A 20,795-nucleotide genomic window follows, 5' to 3' on the forward strand; every position below is an offset into this window, starting at 1 on the left:
CGCTCAGACTAGACCTCAGAGTAATTGGGTGTAATTGTGTGTCAATTAACAGCAGCCTGTGAGCAGCTACCCCCCCCCTCCCCCCCCCCCCCAACTACCCCCCCAACCCCCCCTCACACCCCCCCCCCCCCCTTCCTCTTCCCAGCCAGACCTGGACGAGATTCCTCCCGCAGCCCGCCGGTGTCTGTGCCGCTGTCCGTGGTCCTGAAAAAAAAAAAAAAAAAAGTGGATTTCGGGGCGCTCGGGAGGATTTCCAGCTCCACGGTGGCGGCGTGAGAGCGGACACAAACATGATTTCGTGGCCGGTGAGGTTATGAGCATCCCGCGGTTCGGCACCGGCGACTCTGGGATCTGAAACAAGCGACAGGGAGAAAGAGATTTCGGCTCACCTTGGAGGTCCGGAATCACACCCCCCCTCCTCCTCCTCCTCCTCCTCCTCTTCCTCTTCCACCCCCAAGGATTTGGAAATTCAATCTCTCAAGAGAGTAACCCCCCCCCCCCCCCCCATCCACCACCACCACCACCATAACCCCCCCCCCCCCTTCCCCAAAAAATGAGACTGGCAAAAATGTGCCGAATAAACGCGCTGGGGATCTATTTGTGGGAAACAATAGTGTTTTTCAGGTAAGCAGAGGCATGAAATGGACTTCATATGGGGAAATAATGATGTGTGTGTTGGAGGAAAAGGGAATTTGCATTTTTATTGCTTTGCTGCTGTCTGGGGCGCGCGTGAGCCGCGAGCCGGCTATGGCAAAAGTGTTGAAGGGGAAAAAGGAGCCAATTTGTCAGGTTAAGTCACCCGCTTGTCAAAGTTGCCTTGGGTTTTGTGTTATTTCTCTCTGTGTGTGAGCCAGCCCGCACGTAGTGAGTTGCATTAAGTCGCCCAACTGCATTGAATCCAAGGCGACAGAGGAGCAAACAGCGACCGCTAGTGGACAGTGTGCGTGTCTGATCTGCTCTCCAAAATGTCAACAGGCATGTGGGAGAGGGGGGGTAAAGGGGAACTACACATATTCTCTACACACACACACACACACACACACACACACATTTTTGGTATTAGATGATTCTCTTATCCAGAATAACTTCAAATGAGTACAACAGTAGACTAAGCTTTATTAGAAATATAGCAAGCAATTAATAGCAAAGAGGTCAAGGGTCAGAGTCAGAGCCACAAACACACACACACACTGGGATGTTTAAGCTTATGATTCATGGTCTTTGTGTTTCAGTCAGTCTGTAGAGGGAAGACGGTTTGCTGTTGTCCGCCTGAGGGGGAATTCTTCTGTCTGACACAATGACAATGAGAACAATGTCTATAATTTTCTGCCAATAAGTTACAATGGGCTTCTTTCATGGAAATAGCAAAGTCTCATCTGTCATCAGTTCAATAGGAATATTAGTGGTGTCGAGGGTTGGGGGTGGTGGTGGTGGTGGTGGTGGGGGGGGGGGGGTCACTCTGTAATTTCACTAATTGAAACAGCAATTCACCCTAATAGGAGCTGAAGCTTATTCTACTGTTGTGCTCTTTGTAAGTCACTCTGGATGAGAGCTAAATGTGCTTATATGCAAATGTAAATAATAACAACAGGACAGGCAGCCATAATTATTTCTCAATAGATTGAATGTGTGCCAAATATGTGTCGTTCTTCCACTGTTGCATATGAGGCGATGAAACGTTCTATCCCGAGGCTACAGCCATATTTTTGCATGACACATTTGTTCCTTCGAGCTTTAATTTTTTTTTCCATCCATGTTGGTTTCGAGGTCATCGCCGGCTCCCATCCCCGCTGGAAGCAACGTTTCTCTTCCCCGCTGCCTGAAAAGTTGCCTATTCATCGAGGCCCTCAGACCCCCCTCTAGCAACCCGATCTTCGAGCTAACGTTGCAGCAGTAGGCGGGACGTTCGGTGACGCCGGCGTGTGATTGGATGCTTATGGTCGATGTCGCACCAAAGCGAAGCCGCGGCCAACTTTTCCTCAGTGACAAATGAGGAAATGAGGAAACGAGGCCGCGGCCGTCATCGACCCGTGCTTCTGTTCTGTTCGGGTCGTAGAAAATTGACTTGTGTTGGCTGGGTTCTGGAGTTGCTGTTGTTGGTGTGTTTGTGGTGCCGTGTTTGGACTGAGAGTCACTGGCATCATGGTTGTGGTGTTTGTGAATGTTTGCTGTTGGTCGTGTTCAGTGGGCGGTTTGTTCAAGTTGAAGGGGAAGGTGGGAGGATAGACGCTTTTTGTAATTTAGTTTAGTTTATTGGAGAATTTTTAAAACTCGTTAAAACCTCCAGTCGTCTCAAAATGTTCAAGGATGCCACAAAACATGCAGGACGTGTTCCAGCCGTGGTCCTTGGTCTTCAAAACATAATACAAAAGACACAATCAACAGGACAAAGACACATAGATGAGAAGTTTTCTGTAAAATTACTTTTTTGAAGATTGGTTTCAAGGCTTTTTTTCTTCTTCATTACATGATATGTAAAGGATAGTGACAGGAAAAGAAACATGGAGGAGAGAGAGAGAGAGAGAGAGAGAAGGGGAAGAAACCCAATAAAGGTCACAAGCTGGACTCAGATCTGTGACGCTGTAGTTACCTGGCACTGAGCCACCGGACGCCTAAAGCATCATCAATAAGGTGAACGCATTCAGTAAATAGTGCTAAAACGTTGGATGTCACCACCCTTCACCTGCCTTAAATTGCCCCCCTGGGAAAATAAATAACAGCATGTTTTTGGGTTCTGTTGGTGATGTTGAACTCATTCGGTTCTTTAAGTCAGTGGTTCTCATTGTGGGGTCCGGGGACCACCAGGGGTCCTTGAGGGGGTTCCAGGAGGTCCCCAGAAAGTTGGATGAATTGTTAAACTTCACCATTAATTTGTTTACAAGGAGTTAACACAATTAGAGAATGTAGAGGAATGACTGTTTTGATAGATGATAGATAGTCATGGAATTCTGGACAAAATCATATCTGACAATAAGAATATTCTCAGATTTGGGTCCGAGAAACAAAATCTCATCCATGGTCCATGGTCTGTGGCTCTAATGTGGACTAAATTAAGGGTCCTTCATATGAAAAAGATTAAGAATTGATTGATACCAAGAAACTAAAACAAATGAGGGTGATAGGAGGTAACTTAAGTCCTTGGTTGACAAAGAGATGGCACTCTACAGACTGGATCCTCTAGACTTTAGAGATAATAGATGATCAGCTTTAGGTAGACTAATCATCATTTTTTCCAAAGGGGACATGTGGCGTTTTGGGAATTCACTCCTCGTATTCACTTTGAGCCACACTGTTTCTCCAATTTGCACTGAATGCGTATCGTATGCAAATATTCCACAATATAATTTGGCGTGGTGTTTTCGTCCTGCTTTGCATTTCCACCTCACAGGCTTCCCACACGTTTCACTTTATTGCGTCACGTGTGGATGTTATTTCCCCCGACTAGCACCGGCCTCGCAGGTATTTCATTATGTGAACTATCAAAGGCATTTTTCTACCTTCTGCTGCGACTCCTTCATTTCCATTGAATAAGGCAGTCGTTTGCAGTTGGGGGAAAAAAAAAAGGAGGGGGGGGGGGTATAGGAGGGGGCTGGAGTAGTTTTGCATTCAGCGCACACTGTTTAGTTAATGAACCAGAGTCAGGATATTGCCATCTCAGCTCCCCGGGCTTGGACTCTGCAGTTCCCTGCTTAATTGATATCTCTTTCCCCTCCGTCCCGACCCGGACCCCCCACACCTCATTCCACATTCAGCCTTATTACTAAACATTGATTAGCCTGTCAATGGCCGGGGCCAGACCTGATGAATACACATTTAATGCTCGCACATATCTCTCTCCCTCTCTCTCCGCTCCTATTATTCACCAGAGGCAGGAGAGCCGTGAATTTAGATTGGACCTGCGAGAAATATTCATCTCAACAAGCCCTTTAATGCTGTATTCAGTCTTAAATCCGTATTTTCTGTCAGAACAGGTGAAAGAAGCTGCCAAGCAGGTGAGATCATGCCTCTTGTTTCAAGCGCATTACAGCTTGTTTTAAAGAATTTCCTTGAATCGAGTGACATGATCTTTAAACACGTTGAGTGGCCGGTCTTATCTCGAGACACTGCCACTTGTTTCAAGATCATTGGTGAAACAAATGGGACTGACCCATGACCTCTTGCTTGTAATGTTGGTGATCTAGGAAATGAAGCTTGTTCTGCGGCTGCATTAACGGCAAGTCACTCTGGATGAGAGCATGAGCTGCTGTAAGGGCCTAATGTGAACGTAAATGATCTCTCTCCATTGGATGATTTTTTTCAATTGTTTTAACTAAAATTATAAAATAAAATGCACTGAATACAAGATGACTCATAGAGGCTTTGCAGTCGTGTCAAATCTATCAAACACACCTGGATCCATCATGGAGGTTGATTGGAGAATTGGCTGCGCAAATAAGGGCTGAATATAACAACCAGAGAGCAGCTGAGTCAGCTTGTTGTGGTGTGGCTGTAGATCCATTCAGTAACGTTCTCAGTAAAAGTGAATAGTGTGATAAGGTGGATTTGTTTCCAAATGTAGGTTACTGTGACACAGTAAACTGTCTTGTCTTTAGCCCTAGTCTCTACTCCAAAACATGAAGAGTTGTAGCTTGAGAAGAGTCAGCTCAGTTAACCTGAACAAACTGTTAGCTAGCTAACTAGCCAGCAAACACACTGGGGTAATGTGAACATGCTAACGCTAGCTGCTGCTAGATACGTTAGTTAGTGTGCTAATCAGATGTGTGACAACAAGACAGTGATGTTTAGCTGACCAGATACTATGGTTAGCTAGCTAGCAAGCTGACATTATCTAAACACTAAATCAATCAGATGGATCAGTGATGAAATGATCAGTTCAGTCAAACAGACAGAAATGAACTGTCTGTTCAATTCTGACGGACAAGTTGTAAACTTGGAAATAAATTCAGGTGTTCCCAGAACTGAGGACCTCCAATATGGCCGACATCACCTGAAAGCCCTCTATTCATGTAGCCTACTTTATAGTCCAGGTGGAAATGGATCAATTCTGATCCAGAATCCTTCCTGATTGAAGAGGACAGAGAAGGTGAACATGACATGGACCCCTGGCCTCCAGCAGACTGTATAGACCTGGTCAGCAACAATCATTAATCATATTGGTCAGCCTTGCCTTTGGAGAATGCTAATGCACATGCATCGGGGAATACCGATCAATCAGTCAAAATGATTGACAGACCTTTGGACAGTGATTGACATGTCAGCCCTATTGCTCGGTTGTTGTTGTTGGAACGGTGATATTTTGAAGTTAGTACAGTAAGCCTTGGGAAAAGCTCATGGGATTGCTGAGATTTGTGTGTGTGTGTGTGTGTGTGTGTGTTTGCCTGGATATTTGTTTGTGTAGGGGGATGAGTGGGCGTAGGTATTTACATGCATGTATACATGTGTTCGAGCCTCCGACTGTGTGTGTGTGTGTGTGCGTGTGCGTGTGTGTGTGTGTGTGTGTGTGTGTGCAAGCAATGAGCATGACAGGAGTTCTGTGCCATAACTGGAGCATATGTATGCCACAAATGTGGTCACACTCGCTCTCAAGGGAAATGCATATTCACTGGTTTAAATGAAATTATGAACTAAATTTAGTATCTCGCAATTGTGCAGCAGCGGAAAAGAGAGAACTATACTGTAGCACTTCGGATCGTTTATTAAAAAAAAAAAAAAAAAAAAAAAGATCCCAGGCGTTGGAGGTGATTTGCGGCGAGGCTCTGTGTGTTTTTATGGTGCCGTTTGTCGCAGTGCAACCGCGACAAATAAAGTACCTGCGGGTTTCGGAGAGCTCGGCTTCTCCGGAGAAACAAATGAGATTCCTCCTCTCCTCTCCTCTTTTGATCATGTGCTTCGGTCATTTCACACGCCATTCTCCCCCCCCCCCCGCCCCCCCCCCCCGTGATAATGCAGATTGATCGCCTCGCACGTTTCCGGTGCTTGCACAGATCGTTACTATGCACACAAGCACGCAACAACTCCTCAGTATGCAAACGATTCATCTTACCAGAATGAAATGGACACAGTGACCTTTGCCTCTATGGATTTCTATATTCAATATAATGCTTTATCCTCTCAAGTGGAAAAAGCACACAGTCCGTATGAACACGCAATCTAAACAATTCACCTGTCCGCGCTGAAATATGGGCCCCGCTCCTCCTGATCTCCATATGCAACACACAATGAAGTGGCTATTCAAGGGGAAAATGTATGCAGGATCCCTATGGAAAAATGTAATCTATAATTTATATTATCAGAGCGAATATTTAATTCTGCTTGCAGCCATATACCTGTCTGTGAGCCACTGGAAGGAAGGTAACCTTGAGCTCGCCTTGAAAAGGCAGCGGCACGTAGAATCTCTCTACACCTCCATTCAGCAGACACACACACACACACACTGCACACACACACACACACACACTGCACACACACACTCCTCGATCACGTCACGGGGCAAATTAGATCCGACTCTGCCAGTTCATGAAATAAATTGATATTGGAATTCAATGATTTAGAGAAGGTCACCCCTCTTAATTATGTTTTTTTTTCTATTATTTTAAGGAAAGAAGCCTTGTAGGTCAGACGCTGTCGAGTCTCGATATTAAATAGAAGCTCTCGTCTTGAATTGGCCGGATTGAAATGGAACAGGGCCGACTGTTTTTTTCCGTGAACAGAATGACTTACAAGGAAGAAAGCCCTGGTGGTTTATTCATTAAATAAAAGGTTAGCCCAGACGCAGACAGTCAAAGCACAGAGCTGACAGAATGACTTACTACAATGTCGTGTAACTTTGAGTGATATTTCACTTTGGCGTAACATTTCTAGTTTCGGCACGCATTAGCCCCCGTAAGTGTTCCGGCTGAGTGTCGGCTGTCAGCGGGATTTACAGTCTGGTCACAGGCTTGCTTCTGTTTTTCTTCGAGCAGACGGTGAAATTCAACCCGAAAAACATGTTGAATGAAAAAAAAGAAGCTCTGTTCTGTGTTATTTTGTTTTTGCACAAGTACAAAGTCAAACTTTTTTATTTCCAGAAGAAGAAAGTTACTTCTTGAAGTGTTTAGCTTTGTAGTCTGAAAAAACAAAGAATGGAGTTTCTGCTGCTGTAGCTCAATGGGAAAATAATGGTATTATTTCTGTCTTCACGTCATGTACGTTTTACCGTAAATACAAGCTGCCAACTGGGAAAAACCGTTCATGTCTGCCACCTAGTGGTGATAACAAGTAGTGCGTGGGAATTTTGCAGGCTCCGATATCTCCCACTTGGCGTCAGGAATCGCAGAAGTGTGTAAACAAAGCCACAAAGACGATGAAATAAAAATCGAAATTATTAGTTATATTCATGCTAATACAATCATCTCTACTCTAGTTTGTTGTGTACTAAAGTTTGTTTATGGTTGATTTTAAAGTAACTTGTTAATGACCACAACTGACCTTCTGACCGCCATCTTGGCTGTGGGCGTTAAACACGTGACTGAAACACGTGAGCGCCTCCAAGTTGTAAGCAACGAGATGCAATCCCGTTTTTCCACTTCTTCTGATATGAAATGAGGGTTTATTCCCACCGGGGCCACCTATGACTCATGATACTGTACGGTGCTTTGGATAAAAGAATCCACCATGTGATGTGATGAGAAAACACATGAATCAAGGACGGAAAAAGCATGAACGCTAACGGCAAATACCACAAAATCCACCCTGAAAGACTTTAACCGTGTTAAAAAACAGCTATTGCTCTTGTATCTTGCACTCCCATTCAGTAGTTTGTTGTATTTTTCTTCTTGGTGGATAACTAGCCAATCCAGATATTTCCAGCTGCTACAGTGGATTTTGATATGAGAAAATGTTTCAGGATGTAAAACATCAGCGGTAAACGTCAGGTTTTGGTGTCAGTCCCTCAGAATCAAACAGCGAGGGCTTCTTACGTAGGAAAACACAAACTGCAGTAGAAGCAGACGACGAGGCAGGTTGAGGAAAAGCTACAGAACTCGGTGTTTTGCTCCGGGACACTTCAGCAGGGAGGGGGTTTGCTGCCATGAGGGACTGAACCAGGTCTTCCAGTTAAAGGACGGTCTCTCCTCTGCTGGCCCTCCCTTACAGAAACCATCCAGCATCAGCTAGCAGTTCAGCAGTTGGAGTTCAGCAAAATTAAATCCAGTGTATTATTTATGCAGCTGCCCGCAGGCCGTTTCATTTGCTCTGCAGGTACCCAGCGGATATTTATCACTCAACTCCCCTATCATAACAAATGGAAATATATATATATATATATTCCGTGATCAATTTCCCAAGTCCTCTAATGAAAAACAATCGACTGCTTCGGTGGAGTTCTCTACCATCTCTACAATAATTAACTTCTGGGCAGGTTCATTTCCAAAACTTGATGTATGATAATACATTATTGATTAGCAGACAGAGACAGATTTGCACCATAAATAACAAGAGTATATTATGAATGACTTCACATCGCTGTGACTCGTTACGGTGAAGGTGAATTCCTGGGAATGTTATGAGTTACAGTGGATTTCTGTGAAATTACAGATTTCACTGTGAAATTAGTGTCAAAAGACAGTTTGAGTAACTTATTTGTTGATTTACAGAAGCTACTAATGATTAAGAAAGAGGAAGAGTGGACAGAGGCAGAGGTGGGGACTCGAGTCACATGACTTGGCCTCGAGTCACAGTTTGAATTGCTTGAGACTTGACTTGCTGCATGAAGAGAAGACTTGAGACTTGACTTGACTTGGGTTCTGGTGACTTGGGACTTGACTCTGACTTGGACTCTGATGACTTGAAAAGGTTTCTAAAGTCTTGACTTGAGATCTTGTGTTTTTGTAAATGACTCAGATTGAAAGTGATGAGATTTGTTCCAGCAGACGACTGAATTTAAATTCTGTTTTCTGAATTTGTATGGAATGATTGAATTTATTGAAGTTGAAACTGATTATAGAAATCAAACTCATGATGCTCTTACCAAGTTTTTATCCTATTAAAACCATATTGCATTGAAAAGTCCTAGATATTTAGTTTTCTTTAAGATATTAAATTGATACTGGACTCTTGATTTGTTCTGACTTGACTTGCTGTTCAACATTTAGACCTGAGACTTGACATTAATGACTTGGACTTGACTTGGTAATCTACATTTAGACTTTGGGACTTGACTTGAGACTTGAGCCTCAAGACTTGAGCAAAGCTGACTATTTCCAGTAGTTTATTTTTCTTAAAGGAATTGACTTCCCATCATGCACCAGGATTTGAGCGTTGTTAAAATTCAGTAACTGTGAAAAAGTGCAGCTTGTTTTTGGGGCGTTTGGACTGTGATACAGTTCAAAGTGATGTTGCCCTTTCCGGAGGCTGTGGGCCTGAGCTGACTGACACGCCTATTCAAACTCAACATTTGGCAACTATTATCTGACAATGACCCCAGTAACCCCCCTTGTTAGATATGAAAGTCATTTTTTAATCCCGCCCAACAAAAAACAGTTGCTGGTATCAGGGAAATTCAACAGACAGGCTTCTATCAGCCTAGAAATGACTTCAGATTCTGTTTTTGTGACGTTATTCACACCCCAGGATGATGAAAACAGCCATTTTAATGAGAAATTACACATCTAATTGGTTATGCCTTCATGATGTAACCAAATTCAATAAGATGAGATAAGTTGAGATAAGGTGAGATAAGATAAAACCTTACTGATCAGTATGGAAATTTGGTCGTTGCAGCAACAAAAGTTACAGGATTGAGCAGGGAAAAGAAATCGAGTATAAGCACATAACTTGAAATTAAGCAATACAAATAGTAGAAATAAATAATAGAACGATAAAATCAGTAAAGTAGAATATAAATTGTGAGGTTATGTACACATGCTGCCAGTTATTTCAACAATTTGAGTAGACTAAAAATGGGAACAATGGGAAATAAATGGATTACCAACATATATGGATTTACTTGAAGTTGATACAGATGTTGCTAACAGTTTAAATATGGGTTACTACATATGAAACATGCTGAGGAATTATCACTGTACAAACTGTAATTTAAAGCCCTCTGGGATTAATTTCAAACAGTGAAAAATTCTGTTGCTTAGGAATGTAAATATAGACTTTAAATTCAGTTTCTTTTCCATTTTGCCCTTAAGCATTTTACTTCCGCTTTTATCCAAAGCACCTTACAGTACCAAGAGTGTGTAAATCTTAAGCAGGAGTTGTTCCAATGGGAATCAAAAGTGCCTAGCTCAACCTACTGAGTTGTACAGTATTATATCTGGACAGTAGCACTGCTTCATGGTGAATCATTCAGTTTTGTAATTGATTGACTTGAGATGATTGATTATTTGGCCTACATCATATATGTAACTGCATGAACTGTAACCTTAACATCTTAATTTATTATCGTTGTTGTCGGGTGAAAACCAGCTCCAAATTTGGAGTTGGTGTGTGCAAAACTCCATGCTGGTCAATCTGAAAACAAGGCTGTTTTTCTTATGAGGTTTTCACCCGACAACAGCAGCATGGATCCTTTATCAAAGTTAACATGAAGTAATTGTCTGGCATGGTCAGAGAGAGTGGTCAGAGAGTCTGATCTGTAGCTGAAAGGTCGCAGGTTTCCGGTCCTGCTCAGTCATTTTAAGTCTCTCTGGATAACAGCATCAGAGGAAAACATTTTAGCCTTTAGAGACGAGTCTAGTGATTTAAGAACCTGTCATGAACTGGAAGGTCTCAGGTTCAGTCCCTGCAACAACAACCAACATTGTCCATTGACAGCCGTGTGTCCTGCTGCACCTGCTCACTCACTGTAACTCGCTCTGGATAAGAGTGTCAGCTAAATGCCTAAATTGTATAGAAGTAAGAACGTTTTGGTAGTTTGGTATTTTTTTCTGTCCAATTTCCGCAAAATTGCCATAGTAAATTTACAGTAGAGGCGGTTTACTGGTTACTGTTTACTCCACCCTCTGCACTTTTATATCTACTGATGGAAGGATCATGTGGTGTAAATGCAAGAATTGAGAAATGACTTCAAAGTGCGTAGACAGTTTGTGGTCCAGTGTACCTCAGTGAGTAGAGCAAGGCTCTAACAGTGGCTGGGTTAGGGGTGCAATTCCCTCTGGAGCCACACATACTATAATCTATACAGTCATGGAACTGTAAGGCACTTTGGACAAAACCATTCAACAAAACATCATATGTTATAACACCTTAAAACCAGCGTACATATCAGTTTGTGTTAGGGTCAGAAATCACCGGGGTCTCGGGGCAAAAATATCCTTGAAACTTCATAAAATACTAATCAAAAAATGCCCAATAATTAGGAGCACCCCTTTTTGCATTTCACCCTGTGTTTTTTCGCTGTCAAATGTGCACACGTGAACGTGACTACTGTCCCCCGTGGGCCACCGTAGGTGATTCATGTGAGCCTGAAATGAGGGATTCCTTCCAGTGCATTCTGGGTGAGGAAAATGGAGCCTTTGTTGATCAGAAAACAAGCGAGTTTGCAGCCTGAAGCAGGAGAGAATGTGGCACCACACAGCCAGCAGGGGAAGAAAACACCGACCAACACAAACCACTGAGTCAACAAAAAAATAAAACAACAAATATTGTAAAAAAAACAAAAAACTCAACAGTGGAGGGTGAAGATGAACTGGTTGGGGACAGAGAGTCCTCTAGAAGGCTTGCTGCCAGTTTCCAGCCGTGTGAAATAAAACATTTGCATTGCATATTGGCAAACAAACACTCAATTTGAACCATTCAGATTCGCTTTTATTTCACAGTTCAGTAAAACTGCAGCTGAAAAGGATCAAAATAACCGTAAAAATCAGATCAAGGGGGCAAAAAAATGCCCTCTTTCTTGCCCTGGTGTGTGTGTGTGTGTGAGCAGCAGTGTGTGTGACGCAGCTCGCCCATCCGATTCATTCGCAGCGAGCGAGCGCGAGAGAGAGAGAGAGAGAGCGAGTGTTTGCGGGCGAGCCAGGCAGCCTATCTGTTAGTGCCAGGGAAGCGAACGGCCCTTTGCTTTCCTGAGTGTTGCTAAATGCCAGGATGAGATCAATTAGGGATCCAGGTCTTCAGAGGCTTTAGGAACATAATGAGGAACACTTAGGGCTAATGATTGGAGCCTTGCATTAGCCTGTACCCCTCTCTCTCTCTCTCTCTCTCTCTCTCTCTCTCTCTCTCTCTCTCTCTCTCTCTCTCTCTCTCTCTCTCTTGGCTGTGTGCGTATTACACACTGGCACAGGACGACTCAGCTGGTTTTTTTTTTGTTCTTTGCTGCCTCAGCGTTGGCCACGGGTCTCCACAGTAGCCATGGCCAGCATTGATCAGAAATAATTAAAGCAAATCTAAACTTTGATCATGGAGACCCGGAGAACAGGGCGCCCCCGGGGGGAAGATTATCAGCCGCGGCAGATGGAAGGCCTTGGACGGCGGTGGGCCACGTTGGCGGCGGTGTGCCGGTGATGTCAGACCATTCTGTAACGCTCAGCTTCACACTGGCTCCGCTCCAGTCTGCTAACCTGCGTATTTACCTATGGAAGAGCAGTGAAAGCACATTGAATCATAATCCCCCTAATAGGAAAAGACCTTATGAGAATGCTAGTTCTCATAAGGTCTGCAAGTACAAACAGTTTTACAGGGTTTATTATGTGTTGTTAAACCCTGGCAAGTACCTTATGTTTTAGAGATTTTCTTTATATACTGTACCTAGCATCATAATATATCATTATTATATTATACACTACCAGTCAAAGGTTTGGACCCACCTGATTGAATGTACTGTGTTTTTCATTCTCTTAAAGCCATTTTGATCTAAAGCAGTGGTTCTCAACGTGGGGACCACCAGGGGGTCCTTGAGGGGGTTCCAGGGGGTCCAAGGCAAATTGATGAATTGTTAAACTTCACTATTGTTTCATTTACAAGAAGTGAACACAATTAGAGAATGTAGAAGAATTACTATTTTGATCATAGTCTCACTGTTCATTGTTATCTCTCTACCTGCAATACAGACAGTCATGGAATTCTGGACAAAACCATATCTAACAATAAAAACATTCTCAGATTTGGGTTCAAGAGACAAAATCTCATCAAATGGGGGTCCGTGGCCCAAATGTGGACTAAATTAGGGGTCCTTGATATGAAAAAGGTTGAGAATCACTGGTCTAAAGGCTTCTGCTTAAATGCTTGAAATTTAGTTTCTTAGACAAATATAAATAGTGAAGTTGATGCCTATGTATGAATTCCTTTCCATCAAGGCAAAGGGCGGCTAAAGAATCTAAAATATAAGATAGTTTTGATTTATTTAACACTTTTTTTGGTCGCTGCTTAATTCCATTTGTGTTATTTCATAGTTTTGATGTCTTTACTGTTATTCTAAAATGTGAAAAATAGTAAAAAAACAAGGAAAAGTGCAAGTGTCCAAGCTTTTAAATGGTAGTGTATAACACAGTATTGCTGTGTACTTACAATATGTTTCCATAGATTAATATACAAGTTAATAACGACTAATAAATTAGGACGATGTAAAGTCTTTGGGTGTTGCTGTCTGCAGAGACTCGCACGGCATTATGGGTACATCCAAAAAAAAAAACATGGCTGCGAGCAGCACTTACCACTGGGATCATCATTTCTTTCCCCTGTATTAGAAGTAACCTACACTTCCTCCGTGAAACAGAGGAAGGGAATATTCTGTTAACTAATTTATTCATGGGAACAGAGACTCGGGGCTGTATTTATAGTACTAAGCGGTTTGCGGTGCCGTTAATGCAGTTGCGTGTGTAAAAAGTGCCGATTCTGATCTACTAAGCTTTTCGCATGTGGAAATGGAGTCGACTCTTGGCAGGAGACTTTTAGCACGACTGACCCAGTTAAAAGGCCGATGTGTTTGGAGGAGGAGTAGCAATGGAAGGACGCAAAAATCTAGGAGGAGATTATTGAAATAGATCATTCCCATCGATTTACTGAAATAAAACGCATCAGTTTCACCTGGAATTGTGCATGGTATTTAATGACCAGCACAGAGGCATTTATTTTATCTTGTATCCAGACTTATCAAGCTCATTTTAGGATTTTTTTTTTTGCGAAATCATCGTACTGCACTGGCAGATAATTCTACCGGTTTCAACAAATTTGACTTTTTTCAGGAGTTTCTTGTTTCAAGATTTTCTTCATTTTTTGTTTTACAATGATTTCCTTAAAGAAGTCATATTGGCATGAATCAAGTGAAATTTATTGAATTTATTACCAGCAGATTATCTGCCAGTGCAGTGAGATACTTTGACCAAAAATATCATGAAACAAGCTTGATAGGTCTGGAAACAAGTTAAAATCACTGGACAACTTTGACATTTTTTGCAGAAGCTGACAAATGAGAGAGTTTTCCATTTGAGAATGACTGAGGATGAGATTAGGAGAAATTATAGATCATTAAATCATATTATAATATAACTGCTTGAGGAAATAAAAAACGAACCAGAACCTCGGACTAAGATGAGTCACGCTTTACCTGCACCGATAAAACCTGTGAAGCCTTCCTCTCCCGGCCTCCGGCTCGGCTGCGGCGGGGAATCACAGTCTGTCTGTTGTTTTGACAGCGACTCCGGTTGCGCCTCAGGTTCTCTAATTAGAAAATTGCGACTGACTTGATTTGCATAAGTAGTCTTAATAAATTAGGCGCTAAACTGGAGAAAGCTACGCCCTTTAAGTTCTTGAGCACGGTAGCAATTAGCGCGCCTCTTGGCCTTGTATCAAAGGTGCGTGTTAACAGCTGAACCTGAGGAAGACCTGAGCCAGTCTGTGAGCTGCAGTCTGCCTGCATGTAAACCTACACACACACATATCAGGTAAAATAGTGTGATTGGCTCAGAAAGGCTTCAGGCTGCCTGGTGCTGCGGCTCAGTGTGGTGAAACACACACACACACACACCTCATTACTTGATTTGAAGTATCGCACCAAACCTTTCATCGTCACACGAGTCCACAAACACAACGAACATTAAAAGTGAGATTCATTTTCTTCTCAAATTTTTTTTCTCAAAATCCATTTAATGAGCTCACTGAATGGATTTTATTGAAGTAAATGTAATTTACTTCTTTGGCACTGATCTTCATAATATTGATGTGTGGCTCAATGGGTAGAGCATATGGATAAACCATAGCACAAGTATGTTTATTTGCAGTGGTGGAAAGTAACTAAGTACATTTACTCATGTACTGTACTTAAGTACAATTTTGAGGTACTTGTACTTTACTTGAGTATTTCCATTTTATGTACTTATACTCCACTACATTTTAGAGGGAAATATTGTACTTTTTACTCCATTACATTGATTTCACAGCTATAGTTACTAGTTACTTTTCAGATCAATATTTTATATTTAAAACATTTGATCATCTTTATAAAATAACTATAAAATAGCATTGTTATAGATTAGACTACCCAAAAGTATAGCTAAATTGTTAATATTAGCTTCACATTGACAACTTTAAAATGCTGCTTACATGTACATGTATGTCAATAAATCAGTATTAATATTCCAATAATTTATGAAAAATATAACTCTCTAAAGGGGGACAGTTTGCATAATGAGTACGTTTACTTTGATCCTCTGAGTACATTTTGCTGCCAATAATTATGTACTTTTACTTAAGTAAGATTTTGAATGCAGGACTTTTACTTGTAACGGAGTATCTTTACATTGTTGTATTGCTACTTTTACTTAAGTAAAAGATCTCAGTACTTCTTCCACCACTGTTTATTTGAGCAAAATATAACGGTATACACACAGAAAAATAAAGGTACAAACTGGAACTGGAAGAAAATGGTTCTTCGGAGTGATGCCATAGAAGAACCATTTCTGGTTCCACAAAGAACCTTTCAAGAACCTTTTGAATGTGGAAAATAACCAAACTCCTCCATAGTATATATTGTGTAATTGCAAATGAGGCGATACAAGGACAGAGAAACAAAAACACAATGCAGGAGTCTAAGCAAAGAGTACAGAAATGGTTCTTTTAAGGTTCTTTGTGGAACCAGAAATGGTTCATCAATCCGGAGAACCATTAACCGCACCAGTTCGCACCTTTATTTTTCTGTGTTTCTGTGTGCACCTTCGTCTGACTCACCAGTGTGTCTTCAACATATTCAGTAGTAGTACTGCAGTTCAGAAATAACAATGGAAGTGTTACTGCTGCTGGCAGCATGATCTCACTTCCATTTTGTTTCCATTTGCTGTTTTTCTTGTTGAAGAAGCATTATTTAGCTCAGGGCTTCTGAGATTGATTAGTTGGATTATTTAAAATTCATGTGACTGCAAATTTTATAATACTAATTAAATATACGATAGTTTTAAAATAATTTACTGTACCTAATTTCATTAGAGCAGAAGAGCTTAATCTTTTTCAGCCTGGCACCGGAATGAAATTTCTATTTCCCCGGACGCAGGCTCATTCAGTCTTATTAGAACTGATGTCAGGTGCAGACCCAGCAGCAGCAAGACCACCGCCTGCTGCGGTCAAGAAAACAGGGAGCAGATTATTAGATGAGGATTATTGTCCCCAAAAGACAGCCAAGTAAAACACAGCAGTGCACATTCGCAGATATGCATGCAGTACAGCTCCTAAAATAATAATAATAATAATATTCCCCACCTTCATACCCACCACAGTCTACATCAGTGGCTCTCAGCCCGCAAAATGAACAAAGTGATGATTACTTGTGAGTGTAAATATGCACACTAGTGAACATTGACATTAAAAGACACCATGAAACAGCATCTTTTACTTCGTTGATTTGATGTATTTCCTCTTGAGGCGGGACACATAACGCAGGGAGGGATCATTCAAAAATGTAAACCAATGGAATATGAGTCAGGGAGAGAAAGGCAGTTTGATTTGATGGGAGGGGTGCAGAGGGGCGGGACTGTTCAAAAATCGGATTTATTGTCATGTTTAAAGCCCTGAAGAAGACCTACAGTGGTTGAAACATGTTGGCTTTTTTAATGATTTAGCCACTACAACAAAGGCTTTTTAAATACTTCCTTCCTCGTGTTTATATATTTTTATATTTGGAGTGCCTGGATTGTCCTTTTGTTTGTAGCACTCTTTTTTCCCCGTTTTCCGAGAGCACCCGATACATTTTTGATCCTATTTTGACAATATAGAGCAACCAGTCATTTCCTTTTTTCCTTTTTTTTCTAATCTGATTTATTAGTTGGGAGTTTTTATTTACGCCTTCTAGTGCAGCATGATGTCACCATGAAAGATACTCTGTTTTCAGGGAGTTCACTTCATGGGACTTGCAATCACACATACAGTCGGTTTTCTTTGATTTTAGTGGAGTTTGACTTTGGTGCATGTTTGTATTCGGTTTCTTTATGTTGTCCGAACCAGGGCTTGCAGTCACACGCGCTCACAAGCAGCTTCTTTATTAGACAGACTTTTGGCAGCAAAAAACACATGCATATGGTAATTTGTGAACTTGTTGTGAGGAGGATGTGAGGCTGAGGCTGGATGCTGCGTCAGTGACTTTCAGATGTATGAAGTCTGTATCTAACATGATGTGTGACTCAGCTTGATTCAGTCCTGCACTCTGGGACTGCACTTTTTTTTTTTTTTTTCTCTCTCTGTTTTTTTGACCTTTATTTCTTCTGGTAAAGTTGATGGAGTCGTTTAAAAGAAAGTCAGCTGCACTCTCACATTCACACCTGGGAGCTCCGCAGTGCAGCTGCAGTCACTGAGGGGACGGCGCTGTGGGATTCGAACTGACAACCTTCCAATCACAAGCCCACTTTTAATCTCTAGGCCAGCAGGTTCTCTACATGGGGGTCGGGACCTCCCAGAGGGTCATAAGATAATTTTGGGGGGTCCCGAGTTGATTTCTGTGATAGGGTCACTAAGTCAAGGGTTAGTTAATGCTTAATAAGGGTTAGATAATGCTTAATAAGCATTAATTAACCCTTAATTAACAGTTAACTAATGTGTAATTTACTAATGGTGTTCATGTTAACTAAGGTATTAATTTATACATTATTTAATAGTTTATAAAGATGACTATTAAATAATGTATAAATTAATACCTTAGTTAACATGAAGACCATTAGTAAATGATTACCAGACACATTAGTTACCTGTTAATTAAGTGACCCTTAACTTAGTGACCCTTATTGTAAATTGTTACCAAATTTGTGTATTTTTCAGATTTTTCTCTAATTTTTGTTTTTTTCTCGTGAAATACTTTATAGTTTTCAGCCTCTAGGCCTCCTTTGATGTAATGAAACAATCTGAAAAGGAGGAAATCATTCTTTGCAACTGTGATGGGGGGGTCGCCAGTACGCATCTCTTCATTTTTTTTAGGGGTTTACGAGCCAAAAAGGTTGAGAACGACTGCTGTAGGCTACTGCTGCCCTCAGGATGTTGGGGTACAAATGGGTAGAAGTGGGAACCCCAACCTCCTCCTAAAGATTTCACAGTGTCAGGCAGAGTTGGCCCGTGCTTCACGTCCGGGGGAAATTATCTTTGTGTAGAGGACACGCTGGTTTAATCCCAATCTGTGACTAATCTGATTGCGGCGGCGGCGGCGGCGGCTCCCAGCAGGGTGTCTGTTCAATGCTAATTTGAAACCCATTCCGCACGGGTCTCACGGTTTATTGTATCATCTCGGCGGCGCGCGCTGTGGCCAAACAACAGAAATTTGTTTTGCGAGAGCTTGATCCTATCACACTCCCGGGTTGCCGCTGCCACGGAAAGAGGATTAAGCTCGGATTCGTCACGTTGCGGCGGGAATTATTGGCGCCGAGATAATCTCTGATCCGCCTAATTTGCCGTCACAATGACAAGTATCGGATGTGGAAGTGCGACGGGTGTCAGAAACCCGATGCCTCGCTATCGATCGGTATCGACTCGGGGGGGGGGGGGATGCGAGCGCGGCGGTTTTTTTTGGGAGATGCCATCAGCGCTCCATTATCTGATCATTGATGATTTGGAGACGGCCGTCACACTGACTCTCCGCTCACACCTGCAGCCGGTCCGCTCTGATTGGATATCGACCGCTACAGATCACTGTCATCAGCTGAATCCACCTCATTCACTCTCACCTGTCACCTCTGTCACCTCATGTCATGGTAGAGAGGATCCTTTAAAAAAAAAAAAAGGGGAGGAGTTAGGGTTAAATGTTAAATGAGACAGGGCCTCGTTTCTAAAAATATTTACTTGGATTTAATCTTCATCGTGATTTTGAGATCATTTTTCAAGTTGTGCTCACACCTGATTTATGAAAATGTCAGAGTGACTCAACTGTCGCATATTATTTATTATAGTTTCCATGATTTTGTTTTCAATAGGCTGAGAATCAGGATAAAAATAATGTTCTTTATGATGTTTTGCAAATAAATGTTTTGAATCGAACCAATCAGCTACCAGATGAATCACAAGCTTATAACAATAGATTCAGAAGAAAATATAGATGAAAATTGAAATAAAAAAGGCAAGACTATGTACATAATGTTATTTAAAGGTTCCACATTATTACTGTTTTCAAATTTTTTCCTCTTCTTCATGATGTTCTGCAGATAAATGTAGTTCAGTTCAAAGTTTAATTGAATGAGTTCAACTGAATGAATGTGAAGACTGAGTCGTCACAATACTGGCTCCTGATTGGCCGACAGCAGCGGCTCCTCTAATTCAAATGAGGTAAACCTGCTGACTGGAGGCTTTCCACGTCAAATGCTGCAAACTGGACCCTGATTGGACGGATTTCAGTGATTCTTTAGTGAGGGAGCCAATCAGGAGCGAGTCCAGTTGTGATGCGTTTCCTTTAGTTAGACTGAAACTGCATGCCTGGAAAAAAAGGATGGAGTTTTGAAAATGCAATAACTTTAAATTTAGCCACTCTAACAAAATATGTCTTCATTAATCACCTTTGATCATATATGTATATAAATAGAGGAGATTTTCAATTCTTTTAATATGGCTCTTTAAAAATAGAGTGCTTGTGTAATATATAAATTACAAATGAAGTTCAATTTGATCGCATGTGAACTGTCATTCTCCCATAAATACAGTCAGTGAAGCCATGGTTGAATGAGAGAGTTTGCTTGATCCTAGCAGTCTATTTATAAGATAGCTATCCTGTCTTTAATGTAAGACTCATTGGGGTTGATAATGAATCTTGCATTCCTCACACATCAATATTCAAGTTTCGGCACACTACCAGTAATTACCTCTTAATATAAAGTTGTAAATTCACTCAGGAGCCTTCATCTCAAAATTCAATCAATTTTCTTTTAAGATTAAACAGAGGAATCACATCAACACCATTAATATTTTAGGCTACTTCATATGAATTAAAATATTTATGCAGTGTGCACACATCCCACCAATACCTGCAATAACCCTGCAGTACCTCAGAAAGTTTTATAATTAATTTTGTTGTGATTTCTGTTGAGTTTATTCTGCTGTTGCTCTCATGCTGAGTCGCTCCGGACACCAGCATCAGCAAACCACAACTAAAATGAAAAATGTCATGTTAATATTTCCGGGCCCTTCCACAGTCCTTCCCTGTCAGTGTCTGTTCCTGTCAGTCTCTGTTTGTCACTCTGGATAAACTGCTTCAGCTGCAGTACATGCCTAATATGTAAATATGTGATTTCCACTTTAACACACACAGGAAGAGTGGCATTTGGTGAAGCAGTGACTGAGTAAATGGTTCTCAAAGGTATAAAATGCAAATGTAGTTTCAGTCCAAAATGAGACATCTGTTTGAAAACTAACCC

The 20,795-nt window shown here is 41.5% G+C and overlaps 1 protein-coding gene across 2 annotated transcripts in view; it reads left to right on the forward strand.

Moving 5' to 3' along the window:
• Nucleotides 1-553: 553 nt before the first annotated feature.
• Nucleotides 554-20,795, forward strand: part of glra1 (glycine receptor, alpha 1) — a 135,634-nt gene continuing 115,392 nt past the window's right edge. For both annotated transcript variants that reach the window (XM_071546409.1, XM_071546410.1), the window contains exon 1: nt 554-624. In XM_071546409.1, coding sequence (XP_071402510.1) covers nt 554-624 — 71 coding nt within the window. The remainder of the gene's footprint in view (nt 625-20,795) is intronic.

Source organism: Centroberyx affinis, unplaced genomic scaffold (assembly GCF_046629955.1).
Source record: "Centroberyx affinis isolate AG114_WGS23_722 - 3 ecotype Tasmania unplaced genomic scaffold, CSIRO-AGI_Caff_v1 ptg005255l_1, whole genome shotgun sequence".
In the NCBI taxonomy this organism is placed as follows: Eukaryota; Metazoa; Chordata; class Actinopteri; order Beryciformes; family Berycidae; genus Centroberyx; species Centroberyx affinis.